The sequence below is a fragment of the Heterocephalus glaber genome, unplaced genomic scaffold, assembly GCF_053883595.1.
Source record: "Heterocephalus glaber isolate CG9 unplaced genomic scaffold, H.glaber_assembly_v1.0 deba00001463, whole genome shotgun sequence".
Classification (NCBI taxonomy): Eukaryota; Metazoa; Chordata; class Mammalia; order Rodentia; family Bathyergidae; genus Heterocephalus; species Heterocephalus glaber.
The window spans coordinates 6,169,075-6,185,501 of NW_028258310.1; the positions used below are offsets into that span (position 1 = coordinate 6,169,075).

The 16,427-nt window shown below is 36.3% G+C and overlaps 1 protein-coding gene across 1 annotated transcript in view; it reads left to right on the forward strand.

The window, feature by feature from the left end:
• Positions 1–16,427, forward strand: part of Ccdc192 (coiled-coil domain containing 192) — a 109,607-nt gene that overhangs the window by 27,413 nt on the left and 65,767 nt on the right. Inside the window, exons 3-4 of the mRNA XM_087180561.1 lie at positions 14,706–14,837; positions 15,722–15,778. Coding sequence (XP_087036687.1) covers positions 14,706–14,837; positions 15,722–15,778 — 189 coding nt within the window. The remainder of the gene's footprint in view (positions 1–14,705; positions 14,838–15,721; positions 15,779–16,427) is intronic.

The following is a 16,427-nucleotide window of genomic DNA, read 5'->3' on the forward strand; positions in this document are numbered from 1 at the left end:
GAACAAGAACAATTTATCTTGGTTCTCAAACTGGAAAGTGGTGGGCTTATTAGGCAGATTGATAGGCCTTACCTCCAGGGTTCTGATACAGTTGATCTGGAATAAGAGTCAAGAAATTGTATTTCTAAAAAGATCCCATCTAGTTCGAGCGAGCATGAGACACTAATCCAGACCTTCAAGCCAAGTTTCCTTGTCCCCAGCTGCAGAGAGTGATGAAATTAGGATTAGGTTTAGGTACATAAAACAGACAACCTAGATAAGAGTGGCTTAAATAAGGTAGATGTTCAATTTCCACTAAGTCTGGACCTAGGCATTCCAGCAAAGGTGTGATAGTCCTACAATCCGCAGAGGCCTGAGCTTTGTCTTTTTTATATTCTCGAACATGGTTTCCTTTCTAAAGTCCAAGAGCCCTCTATAGCTGCTGTCATCTTATTCACATTTCAGGCAGCAAAGGAAAGTATAAGATAGAGATGGGCACTTGCCTGCTGAGCAGCCTCTTTTAAAGCCTTCTCTGAAAACCTCAGTGTCTTAGTGCCTTTCTCATTGCTAAAGACACAATACCTGAAGCCCACAACTATGAAGAGGAAAGTTTTATTTTGGTTCACAGTTAGTAGAGGTTTCAGTCCATAATTAGCTGGCTCCAAGGCAGGGCAGCATTAGGCTAGAGAGAGGAGAAACAGCAGGGCAGTGTGAAACAGAGAGAGAGAGAGAGAGAGAGAGAGAGAGAGAGAGAGAGAGAAGGGGAGAGAGAGAGAGAAGTGATCGATCGAGGAAGGAAAAAGATATTGGTTTCTTCCAGGCCACACCCCCAGTAACCCACCTACTTTGACCAGACTTTACCTCCCAACATCACATTTAGCTATAAATTCATCAGTAGACTAATGCACTGATGAGTATCACATCCCCATGACCCAGTCATCTCCCAAAAGCCACACCTATGAGCTCATTAGGCTTTGGGGCACATCTGGATATAAACCATAACACTTAGTTGAATTCTTATACATTACTGACCACCTCTATTTCCATGAGAGCTGAGAAACACAGGTATTTAGCTGGGTACATTGTCATTTCCTCAAGTATGGGGATTCTGTTATTGACAAAGGGAGATATGTTATTTGGTGGTGAAATAGCAATCTCTGCTTCTTTTATCCAATCCCATGATCATGTCATTGACATGTGCTTTGTCCTACCTAGAAACTCAGTGTTCTTTGGAATATGGAGAGTCAGTGTTCCAAGCACCACTTAACAAGACAGTTCTTTTTACTGCTGAATCCTCTTGCCATACTTGAACCCCACCAAATCAGTTGACCACAGATATACTTGTTTATCCCTGAATTCCTAATCTTTTTTTCACTAGTCTTAAATTGTGTGACATGTACAGTTGGCTGGAACCCCAGTTATGAGGTTTGTGCTTGGGATGTTCTTGGGGGCATTACATGTAGAAAGAGAAACATACAGGATATGTTTGTTTCAGCATTTCAAACTGAGGCAACTGAAATGAGGTTTTCTTCATTTGTTTTCTCAGTTCTGCAAATGCCTAACATAATGACAATGTCCTATAAAGATACATTAGCAACTAGGTACCCTTTTATAATATAGAAAATATTTATAAAGTATGACCCAAAAAAGTATTGTTCTGGGAATCCTATGCTGCAATTTACAGAAGAAATATCAGCAAGACAAGAAGCCAAGTCTCAAGTTAGCAGACAATGACAAGAGCTGATTTCTAGGACACTCCTTGCTGGAGTCATACGGAGTGTAAAGGTGGGGATGAGTTATCTGTGATCTTTATTTGAAGAAAGAAAATCATGTTTAAGTTGTCAGAATGAACAAGAAAGTTAATGGAAATCCTATCAGAGAATAAAAAGGTAAACAAAAGTACAGGTCAGTACTGAATCAGACTATGCTGACATCTAACCCCCACACCCTGCTTATGGCAAAAACCCAGTTTGGGGCACTAGTGGTTTTCAGACTGTTCAAAGTCACGACCAAGCCAAGCTTAGCTCTTTTATTTTGAGTGGGATTTTTTTTTTTCTGATAAGAAGTGAGAATACAACAGTGAACAAGTTAGTCAAGATCCCTGATTTATAGAACTGATATTCAAATGGGAAGACAGAGAAAATAAACAAACAAGCATGGAAGAAACATGGAGTGTCAGATGATGCTGAGAACTTCGCTGGGCCACGCTAAAGAGCTTCTGTGGAATAATACTGGATCTTAAAACCTGCTGTGAAGTGTAGGTACTGAGAGTAACCTGTGGGCTCCTGACCTCAACAAAATGATGATTGTAGTTGAGAGAAAGAGAGAGACTTCTCTTGGTTTTGAAAGTGAGCAATGAACAATAAGACCAAGTTACTGCCCTGAGTTAGTTCAGGGTTATAGGACTCATATGTTGTGTTCAATATGGGGTTTCCAGGGACGACGGGGCTTTTCTTGTCGGACTCCTTTGGCCAGAAGTTAACAAGAGTGTGCCATAAATGATAAAACAGTGCAAGTTGCAGCTGGCAGAGCTGAAAGGAATAGATCACAGTAGCAGAAAAGGGGGAATTCTGACCGTTTGCTTTCTCTTAGAAGTTTTAATAATTTGACTATTTACACTCAATTCTCCAGGCATATCCATATGTATTGTTGTAAAGCTTTAACTAGAAATAGGCAAATAAAAGCACCCCCAAACTAGAATATTATGTCAGATCTATGTTTCCTTTAAGATAAAAAGTGGAAGGAACGTTGATTTCTAAAAAATTTTTGGATACTGAAAAATCTTTACTGAGTGGTTAAAAATGGCTTGGTGCATACTGAGATTATCCCCAAAATGTTCTGCTTCTTATTTATTGTTTAAATGCAACAGTGGATCCCTTGATGTCAAGTTTATTTGAAATAAGTAATGTGCCCTTGGTAGGAGTATTCATTTCTGCAAATGCTCAGAAATTATGCTTGATATGCCAATCTGAAATCATGAGGTTTTGTGAATGAGTTTTTGTTTTCTGACCTATTTTGAAGTCTACTTTAATGCCATAAAATCACAAGCAGTCTGTTTGATCTGGAATGGGTTTCCTTGTCACCATGAAACGTAGTTATTGAGAACTTCATTTAACCATTGGGTCAGAGTTCTGCTTGATTTTATAACAGGAGTCCCCTTCTTTAATTAAAAAAAAATCCAACAACCTCTTATCTGAGCAGATGTTAATCTTCATCCTGATGCTGGATTGTTGGGCGTGAACTGGAGAATACTGCAAAAGTAGAAAGAGATGAGTTGTTTTAAAGAGTCAGGCATGATGACAAATCTGCCTCTGTAATTACTGTTGTTGCAGCCTGGATGTGTGCACTGAGGCCCCGTTACATAACTAAAGACTTCCTCTGCTTGTAAATGTCAAGATCAAACAGAGGTCAGTTTTAAATAGCTGACTGGGTATTAATTAATGTGACTTTCCTGAATAAGAGAAAGCAAAAGGCCTTGTCTCTGAAGAGTCATGACTGTACCGACAAGAACAGGTGTCTTTTTTGTGAGGGCTTCAACTGTATTCTTCATAAAGTTTTCTATGATATGATAAACTCATTTGCAGTTTTCTTAATTTGTACAGGTGAAAAGGAAGTTCGTTTCTTAGCCTGATTTGTGTTACTATAACAAAAAATCCTGAGGTTAAAGGAACAGCAGTTTATGTAGCTCACAGTTTTGGAAGTTCAAGTGCTGGTGCCAACATCTACTCAGCCCTGCTGAGGACCTCATAGTGGATGGTGCTGTAATGGCAGGAGCACGTAAAAGGGGGTGCACAGCATGTGCAGAACAGGGATTTAAGGAAGGTGCCAGGCTCACAATAGCAACCATTCTTGTGGAAACATCTATTCCTATAAGACCAGAACCACTCTTATGTGACAGCATTAATCCATTCATGAAGGTGGAGCCCCCAGGACCTATTTACTTTCCAAAGCCTCCAATTGTTAAAGAATATCCCACCTCAACTCCGCCACACTGGGACCAAGGGTCCACCACATGAACATTTAAGGGACAAACATACTCCAATTACAGCAGGTAGGTATTTGCTTTCATTTGATTATTTATTTAAAGATTTCCTGAGCTTATATGGAGACTAAGGCATTCTGCTAGGTACTCGCAATAATTTAGCTCATGTAAGTCTCCAAATGGCCCTGAGAAATTGTATGCATCATCTTGCAGATGATGGAGTTCCTCTACGGACTCGCTCCCCTCTTGCTCCTTCTCTACACACTCCTTTGATGACCTAGCTTCTGGGCCCACAGTCTGTTCAGAATGACCATCATGTCTTCGTCCTTAGTCCAGATTTTCTTCCTTCCCTTAGATTTGATATTCTAATTGCCTACTAAAGAGCTCCACCAGTGTTCTCATGATCCACTCAAGCTCTACTTCTCCAAAATTCTACTCAACATTTTCCTGCCCCAAGCCTTTTCTTTCTCCCACATGCCTTAGGCCAGTGATAGATGTTACCACTATGATGTGGCTAAAATGACAAATCTGTGCTGCTTTGGTTCTTTATTTTTCCTCACCCCATATATCAAATCAATTTCTGAGCACTGTGATGGATGATCCCCAAATTAGTTCTTGAATCCATCTTGGTTTTTGTGTTCACCATCATCACCACTGTCCAAGCCACTGTATGTAGTTTCTGGCTGTCTTCATTGTGCTTCTTATTTAATGACTCCTCCACGTTACAGCAAGGCAAAGATTATATAACATGAACCCTTATATTTCTCTTCTCCTCAGCTTAAAATCCTAACTTGGCCCCTTTTTAATTATCAAGGCCTAGTCGATGCTATTTAATAGATCTTACAATACCCTTTTTAAATCTGACAACCTCCTTATTTCCCCACTTGATCTCCCTGCGTACCACTTTTACACTATGTTCAAATCCTTGCATGTGCCATATTCTCCTACCTTTATCTAAGAAAAAACAAAAGCATTGTTCCTTGGAGTCAGATTTTAATGAATACATTTTCCCTCTACTTCTGCATAGGATTTCTCTTCTCTGCTCCTACTACCTTTTCTCACCACCTTGCTCGTTATCAAAAAAACAAATAAACCAAGAAACTCTCCTTTTCAGATTTTCAATCAGATGTCAGCTTCTCTATAATGCTTTTCTTTTCTCCTTCAAGTTAGGGTCTGATGTTCTTCATAGGTCATTTCAGGAGCTCTCTCCCACCACTCATCCTTCTCTAATCATAACAGTCTGTGTTTATCTCCCAAGACACCACCTACCCCCTGGAGAAGCTCAGACTGTAAGTCTCTTGATGTTCCACTTGTCTCTCTGATGTCAAAGCCTGCATTCTTTCCTTCCACTATAAAACTTGGAATTAATCTTTAGGCAGTGGGGAGCCACTGAATATTTGAGGAAAGCACATTCAGATTGTATTCAAGAGAGAAATCCCTGAGAGTGCTAAGAAGGAAATATTTGAGAGACCAGAGCCAGGCATGTCATTGTGTGTGGAATCTTGTAAAAATCTAGTTCAGAGATGGTAATGGCCTAACTCAGTGGTGGAAAGAAGACAGAGAGAAGAAGTATGTATGAATCAGGTTTGATAATTAAGGAAGAAGTAGGGTTCAAGACTGATCCTAAGTTTCAGGTGATTATGTGATCTATTGTTGCCTCAACTACCTTATATTTGAATCATTGGATGGTAAAGGTGATTCATTTTCTAAAGAAGGCTCCATGCAGACTCATTTTACAACTTAACTAATCAATTTTATAATTTAAAATTCCTTAGTTAGGTCTTCTGAGTCTTACAATCTTTTGGTATTACATCAGATCTGTAAACTTATTTCATAGAATTAGATTTTTTCCAACTATTTTTCAATCCCTGAAGCTTCAGGGAAAAAAGTTTGGATGAGCAGATGTTTTGTCAATGGAGATCTCATCTATTGGCCAAAGGAATGGTTTAATGTTTAAATTAGAGTTTCACAGATGCAAGTTACTGGATGGAAAATATTTACAGAATGACAGGGAAAAGTAGCAATGTAGTGTAGAGGTTCTTAAAACAAATCCCTGGAGCTTGGAGTCTTTAAAGTTAAAACTGTTTGAATGACACCTATAAATTATTAGCATTTTAAAATATGTTTTCATGGATGGGCTGAAGTCTTTCAGATTCTACATGGCACTTTAAATGTAGAAACAGACATGAGAATCTACCTCTCCTCAATTGACCTAGACATTAATGAGATTTGCAAAAATGTAAAACAATACTATTGTACCTTCTATGTTTTCTTTTGTTGTTGTTTTTTAAAAGAGTTATTTTTAGTTAAAAAGTTTTATGTTAATGACAATTATTATTTTAAAATATATTAATAGAATTACTTTTAAATTTCTAAGTTTTAATTTCTAAACTTCCCCTAGATTTATAACTATCAATAGATATAACCAACATATAAAAGACCTCTGAAAGTCTCAGTAAGACCCTAGAGACAACCTGAGTATAAAAAGTGGACAAACTCAATGCAATGACTCTGGAGCACATGACTTAAGGAGCACAACATACTTGGGAACATGAAGCATGAAGGAAGCCACCACTGCATAAAACAGAGAGTAAATAATGTACATTTCATGTACCAAATCATAAATGCTAATCAGAACCCTTAAAAGGGGCAATCCCTTCAGTTGCTGGCAAACCTGGATAAGTGATCACTATACCATTTACAGAAAACCCCTCAATCAGTAGGATGAAATGAGTGAAATGAAAATATCCCTTATTCATATACCCACAGGACTGTGAATGAAAAATAACTACCCCTACTGTCAGATTCTTCTTTTTCATCCTGGTATTTATGCATCTAAGTTGTCTGCAGGCCTTTTGTCCTTCCCCTCATAGAACTTTCTTCCTCCACACCCTGACTTCAGCTTCTTAAGCCTATTTTCACAACCCCAGCTCACTCACATATGGACCTATGTGACCACTGCATTTCTGATCCTGGTGGAATAATTTTAAATTCATAACACATAGCAGTCAAATTAAATGCCTTTTTTTCAAAACAATGTAAAGAGGAGAACTAAGAGCTGTTCCCTGATTTTGCCTAAGTTTGAGTTTGCTAGAGTCTCGGTTTTGGAAATTGGGCTCCATCTATTCAGTCAAAAAAATTACCTCCAGGGAGTGTTTCTTAACCTGGTGAACATCAGAGAGGCTTTTTCTGAGAGTGGCTGATTGATTACACAAAATGTAATACTATGTGATATAGTAAGAGCTCTAAAGAAGATCTGCGATGAGTTAGGAAACTGGTTTCTATTCCTTCTTACCTAAGAGAAATGGTTAAAAAAAAAAAAAAAAAAAAGAAAAGAAAACCAAAAACAAAACAAATCACTTGCCTAATTTGGCTAAGAAAGAGGTACTGATCTGGTCTGGACTTTTACTTCACGTCCTGGGACTTCTTTGTGTCTTTGTCCTGAGGCTTTGAATATTTTGCATTTTGGATGTTTTGCATTTCCTTTGGAATGCACCCACACTCTAAAGAAGCAGTAAGCTGAATTGTGATTCTGTTCTGATGGGAAAAATCACTGTCTGCTTTAAAATTCATCTGGAAGTTGCTTCCTCATTCAGGCAAAATAGTAGAGTATGTATTTCTTGACCTCTGGGAACTTTCTAAAGCTACCTAATTTTTTCCAAACCTTAAACCCATCAAATAGATGTGTGGTGGAGAACACACATGCTACAGCAGGCACGCAGAGCCCTCTCTGTTGCCACGTGAGCCAAGTCACGCCAGCCAAGGTTTTAAAAATTATCAGCATGCATACAACAACAAAGAATACATTAATTGTACAAAAGCACATCAAATGCAAAATTTTTCCTTCCAATAAAGAGCTGTTGTATCATTGAAAGTCCTGTTACTGTGTTTTTCTTTTAAAACAAAAGATGGTAATGAATGAGTTGGTTTTTTCTAAACTAAAACCTCAGTATTCAGGTTTGCACTTTGCAATAAATAAATGGGCTTTGGGTTGCAGTTTGGGCACCCCATCTCTAGGAAGTTCACCATCACTGAAATAGACTAAAAAGCCTTTGTAGAAAGGGGACCACTGAGAGGATGCAAAGATGGTAGAATGCATTTCTCCCAAGCTGAGCAGTGGGGAGTCAACTCTGAACTCTGAACTCTGTTCCATGAAAATACGATGCCGCCGATGTCCAAGGCCAGAAGAACTGGCTATTTCCAGCTCCCACCCCCGCCCCCCCACAGTGAACCTGCAGTCTGCTCACTGGCAGAATGGGATCGATGCCTGAGGACAAAGAATTTCTCAGCAAGGATCAGGATGGGACCAGATAGGCTTCTTCAGTGCCCTGAAGAGATGTAAGGTGCCTAGGTGGGTGAAAGCGGGCATGGGAATGCCTCAAGAATGATTGCCTGCCTAAAGTGGGGGCTTGGAGTTGAAATAAACAGGATTTACAGAAAATTTAAATGTGATATTTTTTCTACACTCAAGTTTGTGTTTCAAGAGCTATTTTCATTGTACCTGGCAACAGTAGCTGTTTCTTTAATTACACTGTATCCAATATCATGTTGATTTTAATTTCCCAGAACCTGATATTCTTGCTTTTTAATCTTTACATCCAAGTCAGTGATTAATTGCTTCACCTTTTCTCATGCCTTTTTATTTTTCTTGAATATTTTTATCTATTCATAAGGCCAACGGAATTTTGTTGGAGATTGAAGGAACCATTGCCTGGACCACTAACTTGCTATTTTGATTATTGATTGACCCTTGAATGTATATTTCTCTCTATTTTTCACTCACAAATTAATGTTCCTTTATTATTTAAGGTGTTTTATCAAAATAATTTGGCGGTGTTAAGGTTGCATTGTGTCCCACTAAAATTCATGTTGATTTTTCTAACTCCCAGTGGCTGAGAATATAACTTCATTTGGAAATGGGGTTATTACAGACATAATTAGTTAAGATGAAGCTATACTGGAGCCAGGTAGGCTGGTATAGATCCCTAGTGTCTTTTCTCAAGGAAAAAAAAAAAAAAAAAAATATATATATATATATATATATATATTTTATATTGCCTGATTGCTCTGGCTAATTTTTTTTTTTTGTACCAGGGATCGAACTCAGGACCTTGCACTTGCAAGGCAAGCATGGTGCCATTGAGCTAAATCTCCAGCCCTCTGGCTAATGTTTTCAGAACTATATTGAACAGAAGGAGTAACAGCAGACACCTTTGACTTGTTTCTGATTTTAAAGGGAAAGCTTTCAGTTTCTCGCCATTTGATATGATGTTGACCATTGGCTTGCCATAATTGGTTTTTATCATATTGAAATAATGTTCTTCTGTACATATTTTCTTCAGGGTTTTTATCTTGAATAAAAGATGTTGTATTTTGTCAAAGGGTTTCCTTGTGTCAATTCTGAAGATCATATAGTTTTTTATCTTGTTTCTATTTATGTGATGTTTTACATTTATTCATTTGCATATGTTGAACCATCCTTGCATCCCTAGAATAAATCCTATTGGTCCTAATGTATGATCTTTTTAATGATTTGTTGCACTCTATTTGCCAATATCTTGTTGAGGACTTTTGTGCCTATATTCATTAAAGAGATTAGCCTGTAGTTTCCTTTTTTGATTGGGCCTTTTTCTGGTTTTGAAATCAGGGTAATACTAGCTTCTAGGAATGACTTTGGGAGTACTCCTTGATTTTCAATTTCACAAAACAGTTTGAAGAATATTAGCATTTCATCTTCCCTAAAATTCTTATCGAATTTGGCAGTGAATCCATCAGGAACTGGGCTTTTCTTAGTTGGTTGTTTTTAAATTTCTACTTCAGTTTCATTGCTTGTTATTGGATTGTTCAAGTTTTATATTATTTTTGTTCTTTTTTGGAAATTCATATATATCTAGTTACTGATTCATTTCTTCTAAATTCTCCAACTTATTAGAGTATAGTTTCTCAAATTGGTTACTAATAATCTAGATTTCATCAGTGTCCATTGTGATTTCACCTTTTTTATTTCTAATGGCATGATTTGGGTCTTTCCCTTTTTGGTAAGATTTGCTAGGGGTTTGTCAGTGTTTGTTTATTCTTTCAAAGAACCAGATCTTCAATTCATTGATACTTTATTTTTTTAGTCTCAATTTCATTAATTTCTGCTCTATCTTTATAATTTCCTTTTTTGTACTAATTTTGGATTTTGATTGTTATTGTTTTTGAAGTGTATCATTAGGTTTTTTTATTTGGACTTGCTCTGTTTTTCTAATGTGGCCATTCATGGGTATAAACTTCCCTCTTAGAACTGCTTTCATTATTTCTTATAGGTTCTGGTATGTTGTACTGGTATTATCATTTAATTCTAACAAATATCTTACTTTCTCTTTGATATTTTTTTCTGTGACCCATTGATTATTCAAGAGAGTGTTAATTTCCATGTGTTTGCATAATTTATGTTTATGTTTGCATTATTTGTGTTTATTATTATGTTTATAATTTATTCTTTTGCCACAGATTTCTAGTTTCATTGCACTATGATCAATAATATGCATGGGATAATTTTGATTCTTTTGCATTTACTTACGCATGCTTTATGAACTAGCATATAATCCATTTTGGAGAAAGTCCCATGTGCTGCTGAGCAGAAGATATTGTGTTGTAGATATTTATTAAGACCATTTGTTCACTGTTATTCTCTAATTATTTTGCTATAAAATTTTATCTTATTTTTCACAGAAGACTCTTTTTATATTTTCTTTATTAATATCTACTTGTATTACTTTAAAATTTAAAAAATTGGTTCAACTCTGATTTTTTTGTTCTTGATTTTTTTGTCTAGTTGATTTCCATGGTAAATTAACTTTCTAATTTAGTAAACTTCTTATAAATTACTGTGTGCTTCAATATGAGAAACTATGCTCTGTAGTAACGTTCAGAGTAGTGCAAAAGAGATAGAGATAATCTGTGCTTCAAAGAATACACAGGGAGATGCAGTGAAGACAAATCATGCTTCCCTTTCCAAGGACTCTTTCAGAAGTGTTGCTGACCTGTAGAGAAAGAGCACAGTTAGTTGTCTTAATGAAAGAAAAATCAGATCAGGATGCTTTCTCCAAGAGAACTACAAGAGTAGTGGCTACTAAACTATGACTTTCTGCAAGAGGAATCTATGAACAGTAAAACAAAGATAAAACCACTACAATGAAGCGAAGAGTTGGTTTTTTGAAAGAATAAATAAAATCAATAAACCTTTAGCCAACCTTATCGAAAAAAGGAAAGAAAAGGTACAAATACATGCAATTAAGAATGAAAAAGGTGAAGTCACAACAGATCCAATGCAAATCCAGAAGATCATCAATACCTACTTTGAGAACCTGTACTCCAATAAAATGGAAAACACAGAAGAAATGGGCAGATTCCTAGATAAATATGAATTGCCAAAGTTAAATGAAGAAGATATAGAAATTGTAAACACCCCAATTACAATGAGTGAAATTGAAAATGTAATAAAAAATTTACCAACAAAGAAAAGCCCAGGTCCTGATGGCTTCACTGCTGAATTCTACAAGACATTTAAAGAAGAACTACTGCCATTACTCCTTAAACTCATCAAGGAAATTGAAAGGAAAGCAATACTTCCAGATTCATTCCTGGAAGCAAGTGTTACTTTGATCCCAAAACCAGGGAAAGACCCAACCCAAAAAGAGAACTACAGGCCAATCTCCCTAATGAACACAGATGCAAAAATCCTCAACAAGATACTGGCAAACAGAATAAAGAGGGTCATCAAGAAGATCACACATCCTGACCAAGTCAGATTTATCCCAGGGATGCAAAGATGGTTCAACATTTGTAAATCAATAAATGTAATACACTATATTAACAGGGTAAAGGGAAAAAAAAACCATATGATCATCTCAATAGATGCAGAAAAGGCATTCAACAAAATCCAACACCCATTCATGATAAAAACCCTACAGAAAATTGTCATCGAAGGTCTTTATCTCAATGTGATTAAGGCTATCTATGAAAAACCAACAGACAACATCATACTAAATGGTCAAAAACTGAAAACTTTCATGCTAAAATCAGGAACAAGACAAGGATGCCCACTATCACCATTCCTGTTCAATATAGTTCTGGAAACATTAGCCATAACAATTAGAAAAGAGAAAGAAATAAAAGGAATAAAGATAGGAAAGGAAGAAGTGAAACTGTCATTATTTGCTGACAATATGATACTTTACATAGAAGACCCAAAAAACTCTGCCAAAAGACTTCTAGACTTAATTGACAGATTCAGTAGAGTAGCTGGATACAAGGTCAACACTCAAAAAACAATAGCCTTCTTATACACAAATAACAGACTCACTGAGAGAGAAATTTGGGAAACAATTCCTTTTACAATAGCATCCAAAAAAATGAAATATCTAGGAATCAATCTAACAAAGGAAGCAAAAGACCTCTACACAGAAAACTACAGCACTCTGAAAAAGGGGACTGAGGAGGATATAAGAAAATGGAAAGACATCCCTTGTTCCTGAGTAGGAAGAAGCAATATAGTGAAAATGGCCATACTTCCAAAATTACTATATAGATTCAATGCAATGCCAATTGAAATTCCAACAATATACTTCACAGAACTAGAGAAAACAATCCAAAAATTCATTTGGAACCAGAAGAAACCTAGAATAGCAAAAGCAATTCTAAGCAACAGAGACATGGCTGGGGGTATCACAATCCCCAACTTGAAACTATACTACAAAGCTACTGTGATAAAAACAGCATGGTACTGGCAAAGAATCAGACCTGAGGATCAGGAGAATAGATTAGAAGATACAGAAGCAACTCCAGACATACTCAGCCACCTCATCTTTGATAAAGGACCAACAACCATAATCGGAGGAAAGATAGCCTATTTAATAAATGGTGTTGGAATAGCTGGATTTCAACCTGTCAAAGATTAAAACTAGACCCATACCTATCACCATGCATTAAACTAAGATCGAAGTGGATTAAAGATCTAAATATTAAGACAGAAACAGTAAACTTGCTGGAAGATAAGTTAGGTAGAACTCTTGAAGACATTGGCATAAGAAAAGACTTCATGAACAAAACCTCAGTAGCACAGAAACTAGCAGAAAGAATCAACAACTGGGATCTTATCTTATTAAAAAGCTTCTGCACTGCAAAAGAAACCACCAACAGAGCTAACAGACAAGCTACAATATGGGAAAAAAATTTTAGCAACTGTACCTCAGACAAAGGACTACTATCTAGAATATATAAAGAATTGAGAAAAATCAGACCCCCCAAATTCAAAGACCCAATTCAAAAATGGGCATCTGAAATGAATAGACATTTCTCAGACAAAGAAGTAAAAGCAGCAAACAAATATATGAAAAAATGTTCAACATCACTCGTCATTCAAGAGATGAAGATGAAAACAACACTGAGATTCCACCTCACCCCAGAAAGAATGGCTGCTATCAAGAAATCAAGCAATAACAAATGCTGGCAGGGGTGTGGGGAGAAAGGAACCCTGCTCCATTGCTAGTGGGAGTGAAGACTGGTGCAACCACTGTGGAAATCAACATGTATGAAGACACCTCAAAGAACTAGGACTAGAGGTCCCATTTGAACCAGCTATTCTCTTTTGGGTATCTTCCCAAAAGAATTAAAAGAATCATACCACAGTGATATATGTGCACCCATGTTCATAGCAGCACAGTTTGTAATAGCTAAAGCTTGGAAACAGTGCCCATCAATTGGAAACTGGATAAAGAAGATGTGGTTTTTTTATAAAATGGAGTACTACTCAGCCATAAAGAATGAAAAACTAAGAGTCATTTATAGCTAAATGGATGCATATAGAGGCCATACTCTTAAGTGAAATAAATAGGACACACATGTGTAAATACCAAATAGTTTCACTAGTGTGAGAAACTGATAGTGTAAACAAGGGTCAAAATGATTAAAATGAATAATTGATAATTTGATATAGGAAAAAAGGTCCAAAGACAAAGGGGTGAAGGGAGGGGAAGGGAAAAGGAAAGGAGGGAAAGGAAAAACTATGAGAAAAGAAAAAAAAAATGGAAATGATGTCTGTGTAAATAGGGAAGGGTGGAGGGGGTGAAGGGCACATAGGTAATGGGGAAAAAATAAGAACCAAGATACATCACGTACAGGTACAAGCACCCAATGATAAATGTAAATGAATTGTATACCTAAAATGTACCAATGAAAGAACTTAGAAAAAAACCCATAAAACTGATAGTAGAGAGTTTTTGGATGTGGTGTGCATAAATCTGCCTTTGATCAGACTTTAACTTAAAATTCCATCATTTCCCTTCAGACCAACCACCCTGCTGCTTCTATACTGAATATTCAGGGGACTATGAATCCCTACGCTTGGGAGAGAGCTGGAGCCCCTAGTTAAGTTTCTTCAAGAGCCAGTGCAGGTTTCAGATTTAGCTATACAAATACAATGTGACTTCAGAACACAGTGGAGATAAGTGTTGCACTGAAAGTTTCTCTGAACATTGTAGTCTCATCTCTTGCCCAGAAAGAACATACTTAATAGAAATAAATAAAGTCAACATTATTTCTTCTTTCTTTGTCATTTGCCATCTGTGAAAACAGTCCCAGAGACTATGTTCATATTTAATAAATATCAATAGATGACAATTCATTTATAAGTCTACCTTTTAAAAGGATATTTTAAAATACCATGTACTTACATGCTCTTATAAGAAAATATCTTTAGTTTTCAGCCTCTGAAAGAACAAAATCAAAACTTCTTGAGCAAGTTAACTGGCTGGAGGAAAAACTAGAAGCTGTGGATCTTAAGGAAGCCAATAGGGAACCATATGAAAAAATAGTTCTCATGAAAGACCAGGTATGTTTTGGAAGAAAAATAATCTTTCTTTTAAAAGTTACTTAACCGTGTATGAATTGACAATTCTACAAAGCCATTTCTGACCATCCTGAAAGTTCGTATTCAAGGTCATGATGGTAAATACCAATATCTGTATTTTCTAAAAGTAATTTTATTCCCTGATAAATATTGGCATAAAATAAATCTGTTACTTATATTTTTAAAATATGGTATGTATCCTTTTGAATAATTTAAGTTGTATGTTCTACTTTATAAATGATATTGGCTATACAAATGTTTCTCAGATTTAAAGCTGAGATTAATCAAGGAATAATTTCTGTGTAGTAAAACAAGTAGATCATAAAAATTTGGCATATGTCTTCAATCAATTACTTTATAAGAAATAATCTCTGAATCTCTGGATATTTTATATGTACCATGATATAAACTTACTTCTGATTCAACCCAAAGGTTTTGTATCAGCTTTTGAAATATACAGATATGTTTTTATACTCAAGTGTGTGCGTGGGTGTGTGTGTGTGTGTGTGTGAGAGAGAGAGAGAGAGAGAGAGAGAGACAGAGAGAGAGAGAGAAGGTATATTAACATTATCTTTAGCACATCACATTATCATTATTTTCCCCAAGCATTTCCTAGTTCTTAATATACTTGTGTGTTTGCCCTCAGGCTCTTCCTCAGAGCAGAAGAGGAAGAAGGGTGGGAAAAGATGATCTCTCCAATGATGCTTTCCAAAACATCTAGTTGAGATAATAATTCTACCATTCACTGTGCCACACATACTGTCATTTATAAGATTTGATAACTGATATATATTCAGATATAGAATTCTTTGAATATGTAAATGAAAGAGTTATGCACTTGATTTTTAAACTTTTTTCATTTTCAGTACATTGAGAAGCTTCAAGCTGAAATAAAGTCTTCCCAGAAACAACTTAAAATCCATGTAAGCGTTTTTCTTCTTTTTTAATCCCTTTATTTATATAATCGTCATCCTGAAAAATAAATAGACATTTTCCAGAAGTTAAAAATGAGTGGGTTTTGCTGCAAAACAAACCACAAAGCTAAAAAAATCAGGATTTTCCTGCCTCTACCGAGTGGGACTTCATTCATAAAGTTTTCATTTTTGCTGATGATAAAGATGACAAACTGAACTCTTGTATAAAATCAGATGGTTGAGTTGAGCCTATCCTGATGGCCTATCAGAATAAAAGAAAGGGAAAGTAAGGGTGGCGAACGATACCAGGTTAGTTTAGTGAGTAGATGAAGCAGCGCATTGTGGCAATTATGGGCACATCAGATACAGGTCTAAATCTTCAGCATATGTAAAAATCACATAGAAAACCTTTTAAAACTTGGTCAGAGATCTTGTTTCCTGGATATCTAGGATGGAATCTGAGAATTTGCACATGCAGGTGATTTTAGAGTTAAGTGAGGCCAATAGGTCATGCTTTGGGCAGCATGTTTTACATATATATGTATTTCCTCCCCAGACTTGTAATTTTTAGGCAAGTGGCCACTTACACCAATCAGAGTACATAGTTGTCCATTTTCTCCTGTAAGTAAGTACTCACTTGAGTGAAATATCATGAATT